Consider the following 16640-nt stretch of genomic DNA (forward strand, 5'->3'; position numbering starts at 1 on the left):
ATGTACCCCTTATATTTGGCTTCTCTCATGGCTATGGCACATTTCTCTGGGTTAGCTGTTAACCCTGCGGACCGTAATGAAGCTAAGACCGCCTCAACTTTGGCTAAATGTGATCCCCAGTCTGGGGTACAAATCACTATATCGTCCAAGTAAGCAGCTGCATAAGCTGTGTGAGGTCATAGCAATTTATTCATAGCCCTTTGGAAGGTGGCAGGTGCCCCATGCAACCCAAAGGGTAGGACTTTATATCGATAGAGACCATCAGGGGTGAAAAATGCAGTCTTTGGCTTGGAAGTCAGGGGAACTTGCCAATAACCCTTTGTTAGATCAAGGGTTGTTAAATAATTGCTACCAGCAAGATTTTCCACTAGTTCATCCACACGTGGCATCGGATAGGCATCAAACTGCGACATACTGTTTAGGCGCCTAAAGTCATTGCAGAACCTAATTGTCCCATTGGGTTTCGGGACAAGCACAATGGGACTATTAAATTCACTAGTGGACTCTTCAATTACATCTAACTGGAGCATCTTCTCGACCTCCTTTCTCACGTGCACCCATCTGGCTTCTGGAATACGATATGGCTTCTGCTTGACAATGACTCCTGGCGCAGTGACAATGTCGTGTTCGATTAAGGTAGTGCGCCCAGGAATGGAAGAGAAGACATCCCTGTTCCGGCGAATCATTTCTTCAGTCTGTTGTCTCTGCTGAATGGACAAGGCTGGCTCTATGGGCACTTCAGACTTTTCAATGGCAGTACTCACTACCTGAGGAGAGGTTTCCTCATCATGCCAGGGTTTAAGGAGGTTCACATGATATATTTGCTCCTCCCTTCTCCTACCTAACTGGTGGACTCTGTAATTGGCAGGACCAACAGCCTCTAGAACTTCATATGGACCCTGCAAATGGGCGAAAGTTTGCTTTCCTGGGTAGGAACCAGGACTAGGACCTTGTCCCCAGGCTTGAAAGATCGAACAACAGCACTTTTGTCATAACTTTTCTTCTGTCGTTCCTGAGCCTCTTTTACATGTTGCTGCACAATGGGCCCTATCTTTCCTAGCCTCTCATACATTTGGGACACGAATTGTACCAGATTTGGCTCCCTGGGACCTTGCTGCTCCCACCCTTCTTTTAACATATCCAAGATACCCCTGGGCTGTCTCCCAAACAATAACTCAAAGGGACTAAACCCTGTTGAAGCTTGAGGTACCTTACGGATGGCAAACATCAAAAAGGGAATAAGAGTGTCCCAATCTTTTTTCTCTTGAGCCACTGCTTTCCTGAGCATGTGCTTTAATATGCGGTTAAAGCGTTCCACCAAGCCATCTGTTTGTGGATGGTATACAGAGGTGTGAATCGCCGTAACCTCTAGCAACTGGCACATGTCCTTCGTCAGTTTAGACATGAATGGAGTACCCTGGTCTGTGAGAATTTCTTTGGGTATTCCCAAGTGTGTAAACATCAATACAAGTTCTTTAGCTATGGTGCTGGACTTTATGTTCCGTAGGGGAATTGCCTCTGGATACCTGGTTGCATAGTCAAGCACCACTAGTATATATTGGTGCCCATGTGCGGATTTTTCCAGGGGCCCCACAAAGTCCATAGCTATCCGTTCAAAGGGAACTTGTACTATTGGTATTGGAATGAGAGGTGCCCTGTACATGGGTTTGGGACAGGTTCTCTGACAAATGGGACAGGACTGGCAATACTTTTTTACTGCCATGTGTACACCGGGCCAGTAAAACCTAAGCAGAACTCGTTCCAGTGTTTTATCCTCCCCTAGGTGTCCATCACAGACATGTGTATGTGCTGCTTTTAACACTAGGGTTACATGGACCTGAGGAACCATTAATTGTTCTACTTTTCCCACCTGTACATTAGCAACTCTATACGGGAAATTATTTTTAACAATAAAATATGGTATGCCTTCTGCAGGCTGGGCGGCTTTCGCTAGCCCATTTACCTCAGTCACACTTTTAAAGGCATGTTCCAAAGTGGCATCATTAAGTTAGTCTCGAGAAAAGTCCTGCAAAGGAAACAAAATTGGTATTGCGGACCAGTCCTCACTGGCAGGCGGGGTGGGCTCATCTGCGACATCACCGACCAATGCTAGTTTGGACTGTCCATGTTTCCCCACAGTTGGATGCTTTTGTGGAACTCCTGCTGTGACTCCCAGGATGGCATTTTAGTTTGGCGGTTCCCAAAGATCGATGTCCAGATGTTGTGGATTCTTAGGCGGTTCCTTTAAGACCGGGCTTTCGACCGTTGCATCAGTTGCCGGCATGTCCGGCCGGATCCGCTCACCGAGGACATCATTAAACAGTGGGAAGTCTCGCCCCAACATGAGTGGATATGGGAGTTTAGGTGCTATGGCAGATACCACCATAACAGTTTTGTCTTTGAGTGTGACTGGTAGTATTGTTCTTTCATACTCCTCTGTTGTGCAATGTACGCAAAGAACTTTCACTTTGGGCAACCGAGAAGTTATGGTTTCGGGTAAAGCAGAGCTGGTAACCAATGAGAGTTCACTCCCTGAGTCAACCAAGGCCAGAACAAGGTTTTGGTTGATTAGCAAAGTCACCCGGAACAATCAAGGACTTCCTGATGTGGGACTCATGGTAAAATAGCTTGGAAATGCAGGTCCATTATGTGCTACAGAACAGTCCATGGGTTCCTGTAGTTTAGGACACTCTGCCTTAAAGTGGCCTGGCTCATCACATTCAAAACACTTCAGATTAAACAGCTTTGAACCTGGCCCTCTGTTCGTAGCAGTTTTGTCATTGGGCCCTGTGGCAAGGATTGTCAAACCTGGCTTTTGGCGTGGCAGCGGCTTTGGCACAAATGCAGGTTCTTTAGTCATTTGCTGTAGTGCACAAAACCTTTCTACAACGGTGGCAAGCTCTTCATAAGTTTGTGGGTCTGATTGCAGAACCCACCTTTGCAAATCGCGGTTCAGCCCCCGGATGCAGTGATCTATTGCCAGAACTTCAATAATCCGAGAAGGCGAATTCTCCTCAGGCTGCAGCCATTTCTTTAAAATTTTAGAAAGCTCAGCCACTTGCGCTCTGACCGGTTTTTCTTTATCATAGCGCCATTGGTGATAGCGCTGGGATCGGCCTGGCCCGGAAACTCCAATGCGAGCCAATATCTCAGACTTTAGACACAGATAATCAGAGGCCCGTTCCTCATCTAGATCCATATAAGCTCGCTAAGCTTTACCAGTCAGATATGGCGCCAGTCTCTCAGCCCAATCTTTAGGAGGCCATTTTGCCCTTTTTGCAAGTCTCTCGAAAGACCCCAGATATGCTTCTACGTCATCAGCTGGTGACATTTTCTGGAGAACAGGACCAGGTGGTTCATTTCTGTCATGCCTCACCTGGCTTAACTCTTCTCTTAAGAGCCTTGTGTTTTCCACCTGTGCCTCGGCGACTTGTAGCATCTGAGCTTGCTGCTGTTGCTGCGCAGAAGCCACATTCACACGGGTTCTCAGTACTTCCTCCATGTTGATGTCTGCGCGGGTTGGGTAGCGGAAACTTGCTTCCCGGAGCATCCTGACCCTGACACCACTTGTGGCAAGAGCCCGCTACTGCAGAAGCACACGCGTACAACTTCTTCCTTTTTATGGTTCTTTATTGTCAGGATGGTAATAATGTTTTGACACCGTATACTTGCACAGCAATTATGGAGACACTCAACGCTTACTATACATAGTCCAGCTCTCTGTCCAGATCAGCCAGCTAGCCCAGCATTGATCTCCCTGAACAATGAAACAAGCAGGGTTTTATACCTGACACTCCTCCCACAGGCCTAGCTTGATGGACAGGTGACACACCCACCTTCTCTTTTAAAGGAAACGCCCATCCCTGGCTCTGTTTAGACTATCAGACCCACCCTGTCTGTTTGCTGAGAGGAAGCAGCTTTTAAATCATGTAAGTAAACCAATTTTAAACTACACATATGCTTTTACCTGGTTTAATCTCCACCTAGGTACATAACTGTGCCAATGTTTTACTCTACTTCCCTGCTTTCTCTGCATATTACCAGCTAAATGCCTCTTTTTGTAACAAAATATATATATATATATATATATATATATATATATATATATATATATATACACAAAACCCATGGATACTCTTCAAATACACAACCAATGCTGCTGTAACTACTTTTCTATATTAAAAACAGGGAATGTTAGTTCCACATATTGCAATATATGTTCAGCATAATGAATTGTCTTTATTTGGGCAGCTGAATTGTCTTCTGTTGACTTGCTGCTATGGATGGTATAATGGAACAGTTTAATTTTGAACTTGAAAAACAATAATAACATTTATTATTATATGGAGTGCTGGTTTCCAGTCTGGTTTGGATAGGAATTTATGTGCAATTAATTGAACATACATAAATATATCCATATATTTATCTATCTATATATATATATTGTTAGGAACCCCTCCAGCCGGCACAACACAACCCGGAATCTACTCTGCCAATCAGGTGTTCACTGGAGCCTCTGATGGTGGGGACAGACTGGGCTGCAGACTGACAGATGGTCGTGAAGTTTGTACCGGCTGGGGAGAACCCAGGCAAGCGGATTGAGGTCCACGCAGAGGTCAAGGGCCGGCAGCAGACAACAGTACCAGTAAACAAGCCGAGGTCAGGGGTCACCAGCAGATAGCAGAAACGGTAAACAGGCCAGAGATCAGGGTCACAGGATACACAAGCGAAGTCCAATTCAAAGCCAAGGGTCATACACTGGAAATCAGTAGAGGTTCAGGAAGACAGGAACGGGAACAAGCAGGTCAGCAGACTGGAGAGCAGAAGCTATAACCGGCCATGAGGCTGCAGACCTCACTGCCTTAAATACTAGTGGCCACCAATCAGAGGCTAGCTCTGAATCACACACAGCCCCCTGCATGATTAATGTACCAAGCATTAATCAGCCCACAGGCTTGTTAAATCAAGCCACAGGTTAGTTTAACTTGTGCGCATGCGCGCCCGGCTTCCTCCGTTGCCGGGACGCAGCGCAGGGCACAAAGCTTCTGACCGTTGCCTTGGCAATGGTCGGCCAGGATCCGGAAGTGACGCCCCAGTCGTCAAGGTGACGGCTGGGACGCCAGAGGGGGCCAGAAGCGAGCCGCGGCGGCTGTGAGTACCGCCATGGCTCGTGACATATATATATATATATATATATATAAATATTAGGGGAGGAGATCGACTACTAAAATTTTCTCAACGAGAAACCTTTTGGATTTATACCTTAAATACCTTTTCCCCCAACGGGTTAAATGAGGGTTGTGAAATCACACCTTTCCTCTAGCCTGTATATTTGTGGTTCGCCCGATGTTTTTATAATTGTAAATGCTGATATGTATTTCATAATATGTTTGTAAACTTGTTCTATTAACTGCGTTTTTAATGTATTTGACATATGCTAATTGTTTATTTGTGCATCACTGCCCATTTTTATAATTTCTTTAATGTGCTTTGGCGTGTTTCACAGTGGCTAAGGATACTCAGCTGTAATCAAATTTGTATAACCCTATAAAAGGTATTTTATTTGGGTGTGGATCCACCCCTCCTGACGAAGTCTGCATAGATGAAACGCACAGAGGTGGTTTTGGATCCTGGTTTCCTACGAAGCTCACTGATGTGGGAGCCATCTGATTGTCAGTTCAATGCTTGACTAATTTTTACATCTGGTACGTGTATATTCTGTTTTTAATAAATACTTTTACTTGGATAATGCACTATGGAAGCGCCCCCATCTGTTTGACATTTTAGGAATTGATTGACCCGTGGAGATCGGGTTAGCAAAGGGTAAGACGCGCAGCCTAGTGACTGCTAGTGCTGATATCGTTCGTGGGATCATTATTGATGAGAGACTATTTGACACGGACATTATTTAGTTACTCCATGTTTTTTACTACGTTTAGGTGTTATAACAGAATTGTCTTTAAGCACACTGTATATCTTTGTTCTATATATATATATATATATATATATATATCTATATATATATATATATATATATACATATATATATATATATATATATATATATATATATATATCTATATCCCTCTCTCTCTCTCTACATATATATATATATATATATATATATATATATATATATATATATATATATAGATAGATAGATATATAGATATAGATATGCAATGTATATAATATTTCCCTTACCTTTCATTATCAAGCATACTCCGTGTGCTTTGTGGTTTTGTTTAGAAAATTTCCACACCATTGTGGTGATGTGTGAGCGAATTCCCTGCCTTTGTGTTAGTTTGTTTCAATTACATTTGTGCAGGGATTCTGGTATGGTAGACTTATATATGGATCGTTCCCTGGGAAAAGTCCAGTGAATTTTGTAATTACTGTCAAAGATAGCATTCATTGCTATCTTGTGATAATGCTGTCTCTATATATATATGCTAATCCAAGGAATCTAACAATGTATGTATAAAGGAAATAGGGTGTGCAAGGAGTGAAACTGAAAAGTAGGTTATTAAAGATAGATAATGCCAAAACATTTTAAAGTACATAACCAGTAAAATAAATCAATAAAGTAATTTTATTGAACCACTAAATGTAATCAAAGAATAATAAAGGTGAAAAAGTGAGAGAGGATTTCTGAAGTGCCAATTTGATCTTTTGTCTATATTCACAATGGTGAAAAATATGTTATTGAATATGTTGTGTAAAAATAAACTGTGCACACAAAGAAAGGATACCGGTCTAACAAAGGAGAAGGTACAGTTATATCTAAACAAAACTAAAACTAAAGTAGATAAAGCATCAGACCCAGATTGCATTAATCCATATGTGCTAAAGGACAATGTTCAGTAATTATTTATGGACTCTCTCATAAATAGGCCAGTGTAACAAGATTGTCAATTATAAGATGTGGTAAAAGGGAAAAAAATATAGAACAGAGAAATTATAGATTGACATCAGTGTAATTAAAAAATATATTGTATAAACAGTTTGATAATATAGTGTTAACATGCTTCAATGTGGAAACAGTAATGCCAAAGCAATATAGTTGTTTTTTTCTAAGACGGTGAGTTTCAAACTGGATCTTACTTTTGCAACTGCTGCAGACACTTTGTTCCCAAAGATCTACACTCATACCTAGTTGCAAGCACAGTGTTTTGCATATGATTAGGCTATACATTGCTTACATGTTTCGATGCATGTCTATGATGTCATCAGAGTTAGGGTTATTTGGCCTCTTGACTAGTGCGTGAGCAACAGGTTATATTCTTATTGTTGCCTAACCTTCTCCTACTTTATTCTGAATTGTGTGTACTAAACCAGCTTGTTTTTCAAACATTTTAGATTACTTGGCTTGGAAATCCTTTTTTGCACTACTGCTGCCTTTCCCTGACCTCAGCCTATATGTACCATTTTCCTGTTTGTCAGCAGGGGGAGATTAGCCTGGGGACCATGACCTGCAGTATTCCTGAATTCCCTGTTTTTTGTTAGTTTCAGTTAAAAGACCATGGGCTAGATTTACTAAACTGTGGGTTTGGAAAAGTGGAAATGTTGCCTATAGCAACCAATCAGATTCTAGCTTTCATTTATTTAGTGCAGTCTGCAAAATGACACCTGGGGGTAAATGTATCAAGCTGAGAGTTTTCCGGCGGGATTGAAAAACCAATCAGATTCTAGCTATCATTTATTTAGTACATTCTACAAAATGAAAGCTAGAATCTGATTGGTTGCTATAGGCAACATCTCCACTTTTAAAACCCGCCAGAAAACTCTCAGCTTGATACATTTACCCCCTAGAATCTGATTGGTTGCTATAGGCAACATCTCCATTTTTTCAAACCTGCAGTTTAGTAAATATACTCCCATGTGTACATTAGGCTCCTTGCCCCGGGTTTTGATCGCATCAATTGTTAGTGGCATAGTGGGTCCACCTCTATACGTGACAATTATTAATGGTGTACTAAATTGATTAGTAATGAGCCCTATCCTTTTCTTATTATTGACTTTGTAGATGGCACAGAAATGAAGGTTTATATAACTGCTGAGGACAGTAAGCTATGTACGGCTATTAAAATGCAGTAGGATAGTTGCTGCAGAAAAGTGTAAACAAAATGCCAAACTCTGCAAAATAGCAGACAAAGTTCAATGTAAAAAATAAAAGGTCATTATCTTAGGCCGGTGTTTCTATTACGCCCCAAGATTCTGCAAAGATGTGTCAGCTGTTCTGCGAAATGAAAATGGTAATTGGCGGCCAAAATGTATTGGCAGTCCTAAATTTGTATGTACTAGTTAAAATTCTCATGGCGACATTCAACATTAACCATTCCACCATGGGGACAATCCACCACTGCTTCACTAGATTCTTAGTACCACCCCTGATGTCTTGTCGCCAAACTGCTTTTGGAAAGTTCTATGCCTCGCTAGGGTAAGCATCTATTTCTCCACTTTTATTTGTTACTTATTATTTCTACCTACTACTAACGTGTATATGTTTAACTTAAGGTACCAGAAATTTGTAGCCCAGCTTTAGAGGGGGTTGCATATGCAGAGTTAGGGGTTTATCTGTAGATTCTGTCACTTTTTTAGGGTTCTGTATTAAAACAGATTTAGAACCTTTTCCTTAGGCCATTAGAATAATTACTCTACTGGCACATTAAATGGGATATCATTTAGGATGTCTGAGATTGAAATGGAGTTAACAGTATTAGTAAAGTAGAAATCAGTGCAAAGCGATGGCTGCACATTCTTGGGATACAAAAAGAGAGGAATAAATGCTGGTCATGCAAACATAGTTGTATCATTGTTTAATTCCCTAGTTATACCATAACTTGAATACCAAGCATCTTACTACAGGTGGGCAATATCAAAGATTAAATAATAAGACAGAGGCTAGAAAAAATGTAATAGCTTTAGATAAAGGCACTTTGGACGTGATAACAAATGTCAGTATAAATATTTAAATAGAACTCTTTGTACTATGAAGCATGAAGATGACATTGGGACAATGAATTTAAGTAGGATTGTGTGAACATCACCATACGAATGGGTTCTTCACTGTAAGGGTGGTTAGCCTGTAAACTAGATATAGGATTTAAAAATGAATTATATGTCTTTCTGCTAAGAAATTGCATCCTTAGCTGGAGAGTGACTAATCCAAGAAATTCATCTGATTGACATTATACCAGTCACACACATTTCCTTTCCTATGTGAGGTTAAATTACTTCACAAATTGGCAACAGTCTTGCAAAGGGTTTTGCTTTGCCTTCTTCATGATCAAAACAATTAGAAATTGTGCAAACAAACAAGACAGAAAACAAGAGTACACCACTTATAATCTTAGTCCAGTTAGAGTATAAATTACTGGTAACTACACTCAGGAGAAGTCTTTTATTCTTTTTGCTACCCAGGTACAAGTAGTATTTTCTAGATGAATAATCTTTAACTAATACAGTAAGAGCCTGTGTCAAACACTTTTGCAATATTTAAATATTGGCTTTTCATCATTTCATGTGTATGATACCAGCCTATAGAGAGTCTTAAAAAATTAGAAATAATGATTTAGAAATAACTGAGCTAAGCTCTCTGATGGCTCACAATTGTGAGCCATCTGGTGCAAGAGTTTGTTTTTTTTTTAATGTTTTTGGACCAAGGTTTTTGTCAGCGGCAATGGTATGCTTGGTATGGTGCCAGTTACATCAATACACAACAAATCAACTCTTTTTTTTCTTTATATGCACAGAGGAATGAAAATATTTATAAGCTTCCTCACACATGTTTGTCCCTGCCTTTTACTATTGAAATACCTAAAAAATAATTGGCATTAATCTTGCTCTTTTTTTTGCAATCTGCCATTTTGCATCTCTTTTATGTATTTATTGAAACTTACAAATGAGGATTGTGTTCTAATTTATACTTTTGATATTTTTTTGTTTTTATCTTTTTTTTTCCTATCGTTGCCAAATGGGTTTTTAATTCTTTTGCATTTGATTCTCAAATGAATTTATTGGTACTTTAAGTGCATTTTTTTAAAATTGGTATATACGGTTATTGTCCTGCTTCTATTCTTAAAAAACAAATATAATTCATGATAAATATGGGGGTAATTCATTTAAACAGAAGTTGCTGCAAGTGCAAACAAAAATTAATGTAATCGAGCCCTTTTTCCAGGCTCATTGCGGTTCCTGGAATAGCGCCCCCTACGTTCGGTGTGTAAAAATTATATGCTAGGCAACTCTCATTGTACTTAATTTCCTCCTATGTGTTTAAATAATAACCTTAATCATATTTGTCTTAATATTGTGCACAACATTTGTATGGCTTTATTCAAAAGAAACTACATTGTGAGCCATATTTTTTAAAAAAAAGTGTATTACAATATACTAAATGGCCTGCTATCGCTTTTATTTGTGATACACTTTTTATTTGTGACATACTGTGCAAGAGAATATGAAAGATATTGGCTGAGGAGGCTAGTATATGGTAAGTGATCAATTTTGACAGAACCAGCAAACCAGCATATCACTGTGCTATCATACAGACAAAGAAAACTGCCTGCAGGAGCCTTCAGTTTACTATGTCTGTGTTTTGTTTCCTTTCCTTAAATATGATTCTGTTATGAATCAAATGACAAATACCTCCACAGACATCTAACATTGCATAAATAGTGCATCCCATCTGTCATAATCATGAATATTTTATAACTATGAAAATAATTTCAGTCTGCGACTGTCAACTATGGTTTGTAAAGAGAAAGTGTGTCAGTAAAACACTTGGTAATCCACACTAAAACTTCTGACATATGCAATAATATCTTCATCCGGAGGCAAAACACTACATTAATATTTAGTTGGAAGTGTTGCGTTAGAATTGCCTTTCAGCTGTATTTTTACAAGGATTACATTCTTTTGTCAAGTAAAATTTGTATCAAGCATCACTTAAATGTAACATTGCTCTCATTGTAAAACAAGTTCTAAAGTTCACTAGAAACTGAATAGTTAGTTTTCCAAAACAAATGTGATGAAATAGCATTTAATGTCAGTCACAGATGCCTTGCAGCAATACAAGATGCACAGGCAAGGAAGCCTTTCAACATTAGCCAAAACAGTCTATGTTTGTTAGATGTTGCACGAAATGAGAATGTTTACGATAATGTTATTGTACCTGCAAATGGCTCTCATAGAAGATAATTTATTATATTTGAAAAACATGATCTAAAGGACAACTTGAATGTCATTACTAAATAACTGTCAGTACAATTTAAAATGTAACAATAAACTTATCAACTTAGATGTGTTATCCTTAACCTCATATTTAGGTGAAAGTGCAAAGAAAGTATAAAGTGTAAAATAATATTTATAAAGTAATATAATATATCAAATTATTACAATATTATTATTACAATAACTATTATTAGTCAAAGGTATAGACAAATAGCTAATTTCTAGCTTGCTTATACAATGTTTATGTGACTAAAACATTTTTGTTGTGTGCTTATTAGCTATGACTTTTATTACACAGCATTATGAATTTGATTCCAACCAAGGCACAATCTGTGTGGAGTTGATATGTTGTTCCTGTGCACGCGTGGGTGTTTTGGTTTCCTCACACAGTCCAAAAACATACTCGTAGGTTAATAAGATTCTGATAAATTAGAACCTAGTGTATTTGTGTGGGTGTGTGTTTTGTGTGTGTGTTTGTATGTGTTAGGGAATTTACACTGTAAGCTCCAATGCAGCCAGAGTTTATGTGCATGTTTCAATATTCTCCTCTGAAAACACTTTATAAGATGGTGGTGTTATACACATATATTATATACTACAAATGACTGCAATTGTGTGGTTTATTAGGTGTAGAAGCTTGTAAGCATTTAATGTAAAATTATTGTAAGTTTCAATATAATTAATTACAGAAGAGACAAATGACTAAGCATATTGCTAATTAACGCATAGTGATGCCTAGCCATACAAACATTGTATCCATTCCAGAATTATGCTAGAAATATGGGACTGTATTGCTGGGGTGGTAGCACTTGGTTTGTGCCACAATCAGGAGATTTCACTACACAGATATAATCTCAACATTTTTGAAACCTGATATTATAAACAAGTCAAAGTAAATGTAACATATTAAAATTTCTATATATATATTATGTAATTATGCAATTATTATTTTACAGCATATTTGTTGTCCTCAGTGCCCAGGCTGTAAAGATGATTCTTACCCTTGTGTTTTTGGTACAGTAATGCTACTTGGGCAACATTGACATCAGTATATGATTTTACATTCTTTGATTATACATATTGTATCTTTAACATTGTTCTATACTATATATAGTACTATATTTTATTTCTATGTAATACATGAGAAATCGTGTTGAAAGTTTTCCTTTAAATTTATTTGTTCATTGGCAGTTTATTATGTCAAAGCAATCTGAAAATCTGTCTAATTACAAATGTCTAGTAAGATTTTTTTTTACACACATCAATTTATTTCCAAGAATTATTGTCACAATACTTACTAATTTTACTTGCGATTATTGATATATTAATTTGTGCAGAGCTCTCTCGATCAAGTAACTCATTTGTTGCGATGGTTCCTTCAATTGCATCAACAGCAAAATTGTTGTCAATATCGCTTCTTGCATCAATAGTGTATCTATGTTAAACAAAAAGAATAAAAATACAACACAATGTTAAAAAGAGATATATGTGTGTTTGTGCGTTACACTTTCCCTTTATGTATGCATTTACACCAATGTTGATCATGACAACATTTTATGACATGCAACTTTGTTCATTATTCCTTGGTTAGTAGAAATGAGAAAAACATTTTGATAAATTTCAAGTGTCTGTAGATGACAATGTTTTGTGAGGCTTGAATCTGTTTGTGAATGCAATCTAAAAGAAGCTAAAGAAACATTGTTTTGAAACAGTGTTTTAAATGAAATTGTATCTTAAAATACAGTTTATGAGAACAATTTTAAAAAGAGAGAAATAGTCACAAGTTCATCAAATGAACATTATTAATGCCATAACATTCATATTTCATATTCTTAAAGGATATATTTAATTTACTGTTTGTTTGAAACATTATTAAAATATTTCTCAATTGCTTTGCCATAAATCAAGTTCTTGGCCACAAAACTACAAGTCATCTGAGGGTAGTTTATGATTTTTTTTTTAAATTTAAATCATTACAATTTGTAAGAAACTATGTACAGATATACTTAAATATACTTCTAATTATGTTATTATTATTATACTGTGCTGTGTAGGGGCAATGTTTAGCATGTTTAAATACATGCTATTTTTTGCCCGTTCGTTCACGGAGGGGAGGGGTTTCTGGGGAAACAGAAACCCCCTGTGTGCGCCCCTGTCATGAGCAATCACTGTGCAGGGATCTGACGTATAGACGAAGCCGACGGGGAAAGAGCATATATCAGTGTGCTGACCATTTTTCAAGCCAGGTTAGGACAATTTCATGGAGTGTGTGTTGTTTTATTATGCTCTTTATCATCATCATACCATTTATTTATATAGCACCACCAATTTTGCCATGCTGTACAAAAAATATTTGTCATTCACATCAGTTTATGCTCCATTGGAGCTTACAATCTGAATTCCATTAGTGTTAATTTTGTCATTAGCCAGTTAACCTAACAGTATGTTTTTTGGAGTGTAGGAGGAAACTGGAGCACCCAGAGGAAACACATGCAAACACATGGGGAACATACAAATTCCACACAGATAAGGCCATGGTTGTGAATCAAACTCATGACCTCAGCGCTGTGAGGCAGAAGTGCTAACCACTGACCAACCAACCTATTATTTGGGGCTGGGTAGGACATGTTTATGGGTGTGGCCAGGTGCAGTAAGGTAAGAGAATATGTCACATAATAATGTAATGAAGTGGGAGCTATAGTTCCTTATGTTTTACTAAAAGCTTTCCAGAGGAACAATATAAAACTGTGTGTATTATATATATCACCATGTGCTAGACTTAGGCAGACAAAGAAAATGTTGAGTCTACCACATTTTTTAAAATCACAAATATATTTCTAAATTGCAGGAAAAAAGTTATATTTTGAATCATAGGGTTCATTTGGATAAGTCTGATTCAATTGTGTATATGGCACCTACTAAAATACCACATTCAAAGTCAAAATATTTTTTTTCTCTTACCCGTTTAATCACACAAAAACATTTGATTCTGTCACTAACTGAGCACACACTTACAGTAGGTGAATTTTCCACACAGTGAATTTGCCCAACAATGCCTATGTTTGTTAGACACTAATTTGAGAGAACAATTGAATCCACATAATAAAATCTAAAAATCTTTTTTTACAGCATCAAGTTAAAATGCTTAATGGCCTTTTATACTGATAATGGAATGAGAAAAAACTTAATTGGTTGAAATCTCACTGGTTGCTTTTCAAAAGTCCACCCTAGCCATTCACTGCATTATTGGCATAAATAAGAGCTACCTGTTGATCCAGTTAATAGTAAACCTGCATTAGTGAAGTAAATTAAGATCACTAGCTGTAACATATCTGGTATCAGAGGAGGAGTCCAATTACTAGAGAGGGAAAAATCAAAAGCAAGCCGAGGTCAGTGAAGCATAGTTAAAAAAGCAAAAGTCAGTACATGGAAAATTGAGCAGAGACATAGTCAAGCATAAGCCAGTTTGGTCTCCATGTAACAAGTATGACAAAGTAGAATAAGCAAGATGATATTACAGGTAAAAAAAACACAATAGTAAAGCAAAGGAAACTGGATGCTGCAGAGTTTAAATTTCCCCAGTGGTTTTGTGATTGGTCACTGATTAGGAAAATGTTAAGCTCACTGAAAAATGAGAAATCCTTGGGAATAGTCTCTTATGAACTGCAGATCACAGAATAACTTTCTCAGTCACATAGAAGCGAAGCAAGGGACCAACAACACATAATTCTGGTTTCAAGACCCCCAACAGGTTTATTTTTTGATACAACAACTATTTCTATCAATAGAGAAAAGCTAATAATCCCTGGGGAAAAGTAGTTAGATAAGCCACAAATTCAGTCTCCTTGAAGAGAGGCTTATTTGAAGTAAACTAACAATGACAATTCTGAAAATTACAAATGATATGTGAAAATACTATTATAATTTGTTTTTATTTTTATTACATTTAGCATGTGTCAATCTTACCTCTCAGAAAGAATATTCACAGTGAGGTTGATTTACAAACCAAAGAATAAGAGTGGTGCAAAATTGGCATGTATTGTCTTGTAAAATCCCAGTCTTGTGGCTTTACTCAACTGTGCACTTATTTGTGTGCTAACATGGTATTGCAAGGTATAAACTTGTTGCTCTGTATAATGTAAAGATTGTAAGAACAGGTGTGTTCCTGTGGTTTAAGTGTAATTTTGTATGTCTCTACACTCCCAGATTACTGAAAGCAGATTTTGTTCTGCAACTTAGAATTTTAAATGAGATGCAGTGATGGACATAGAGAAAACTAAAAGGTTTTCCACTGACTCAATATATTTTAACCATATGGTCACTTTCAAGCTACAGTAAGCATGGTTACTTATAACTCTATTTTTACTAGACTCTTCTGTGTGTTTCTACTCTGTAATTTTCCAAACCAACAAACATAGATTTAATTTAAACTTTAATTAAAGGTTCTCTGTAGGTGACCATCACTGTGATGCATAATCATTATTAATTGAATCCAGGTGTGAACTACATGCTATGATGCAATGTACTTTGCATTTCTTATTTTATGCTAAATATCACATGCATTCATTTACCCAGTTAGATCTATTTAATTGCAACTTGTTGTTTATTATAGATATCTAAAAAAAGTAAATTGATTTTGTTTTAGTCATTCAATCACCTCCACATTTCTTAAATTAAAGCTGTTCTAGAGACATATTACATAGTTAAATAACCATTATCATCTAATTGGTATTTGCCCTTAAGTTGTAAGATGAAAACATTACTTTAACATACAGTACTCTTAATGTGTTTGTGATTATCAGGCAGCCACCTCAAGTGTACTAACCTCAGAATGGTTAGGTCCACATAGGCATTTGTTCATGCTTGTTGGAGCTAACATGGCAGATAGGAGTGTGAAACATGATGTTTGATCCAATCTTGTCTGCATCCCAAAGGAAAGCAATTCTGGAGGTTGCAAGGCATCAAAAATGCCAATACAAATAAATTATTTGGAAAATGCAGTTTATTTACAATGTATTTTTATCATTTACACCTGGGGATAAATTTATCAAGCTGCGGATTTGAAAGTGTGAAAATGTCACCTATAGCGACCAATCAGATTCCAGTTATCATTTATTTAGTACATTCTAGAAAATGACAGCTACATCAGATTTTTTTGCAATAGGCAATATCTCCACTTTTTCAAACCCACAGCTTGATAAATTTACCCCCTTGTCTTTTAATGAGTCAATTGTTCATGTTGCCTTATTTGCATTATACACATTTTTTTTTCCTATAATATAAAGGGAATTCCACCAAAATAAATCATATCTCCCAGTTGGCAAAAGTAAGTTTTGCAATCTATTGTTCTTTTGTAATCAATTTTTCTGTTGCCTTGTGGTGAAAATGTTTATACTAAGGAGGTA

General features: G+C 37.3%; 1 protein-coding gene across 1 annotated transcript in view; it reads right to left on the minus strand.

The window, feature by feature from the left end:
• Nucleotides 1-16640, minus strand: part of CDH12 (cadherin 12) — a 689066-nt gene that overhangs the window by 14883 nt on the left and 657543 nt on the right. The window contains exon 10 of the mRNA XM_075212929.1: nucleotides 12534-12670. Within this exon, the coding sequence (XP_075069030.1) occupies nucleotides 12534-12670 (137 nt within the window). The remainder of the gene's footprint in view (nucleotides 1-12533; nucleotides 12671-16640) is intronic.

This window comes from Mixophyes fleayi, chromosome 5 (genome assembly GCF_038048845.1).
Source record: "Mixophyes fleayi isolate aMixFle1 chromosome 5, aMixFle1.hap1, whole genome shotgun sequence".
NCBI lineage: Eukaryota > Metazoa > Chordata > Amphibia > Anura > Limnodynastidae > Mixophyes > Mixophyes fleayi.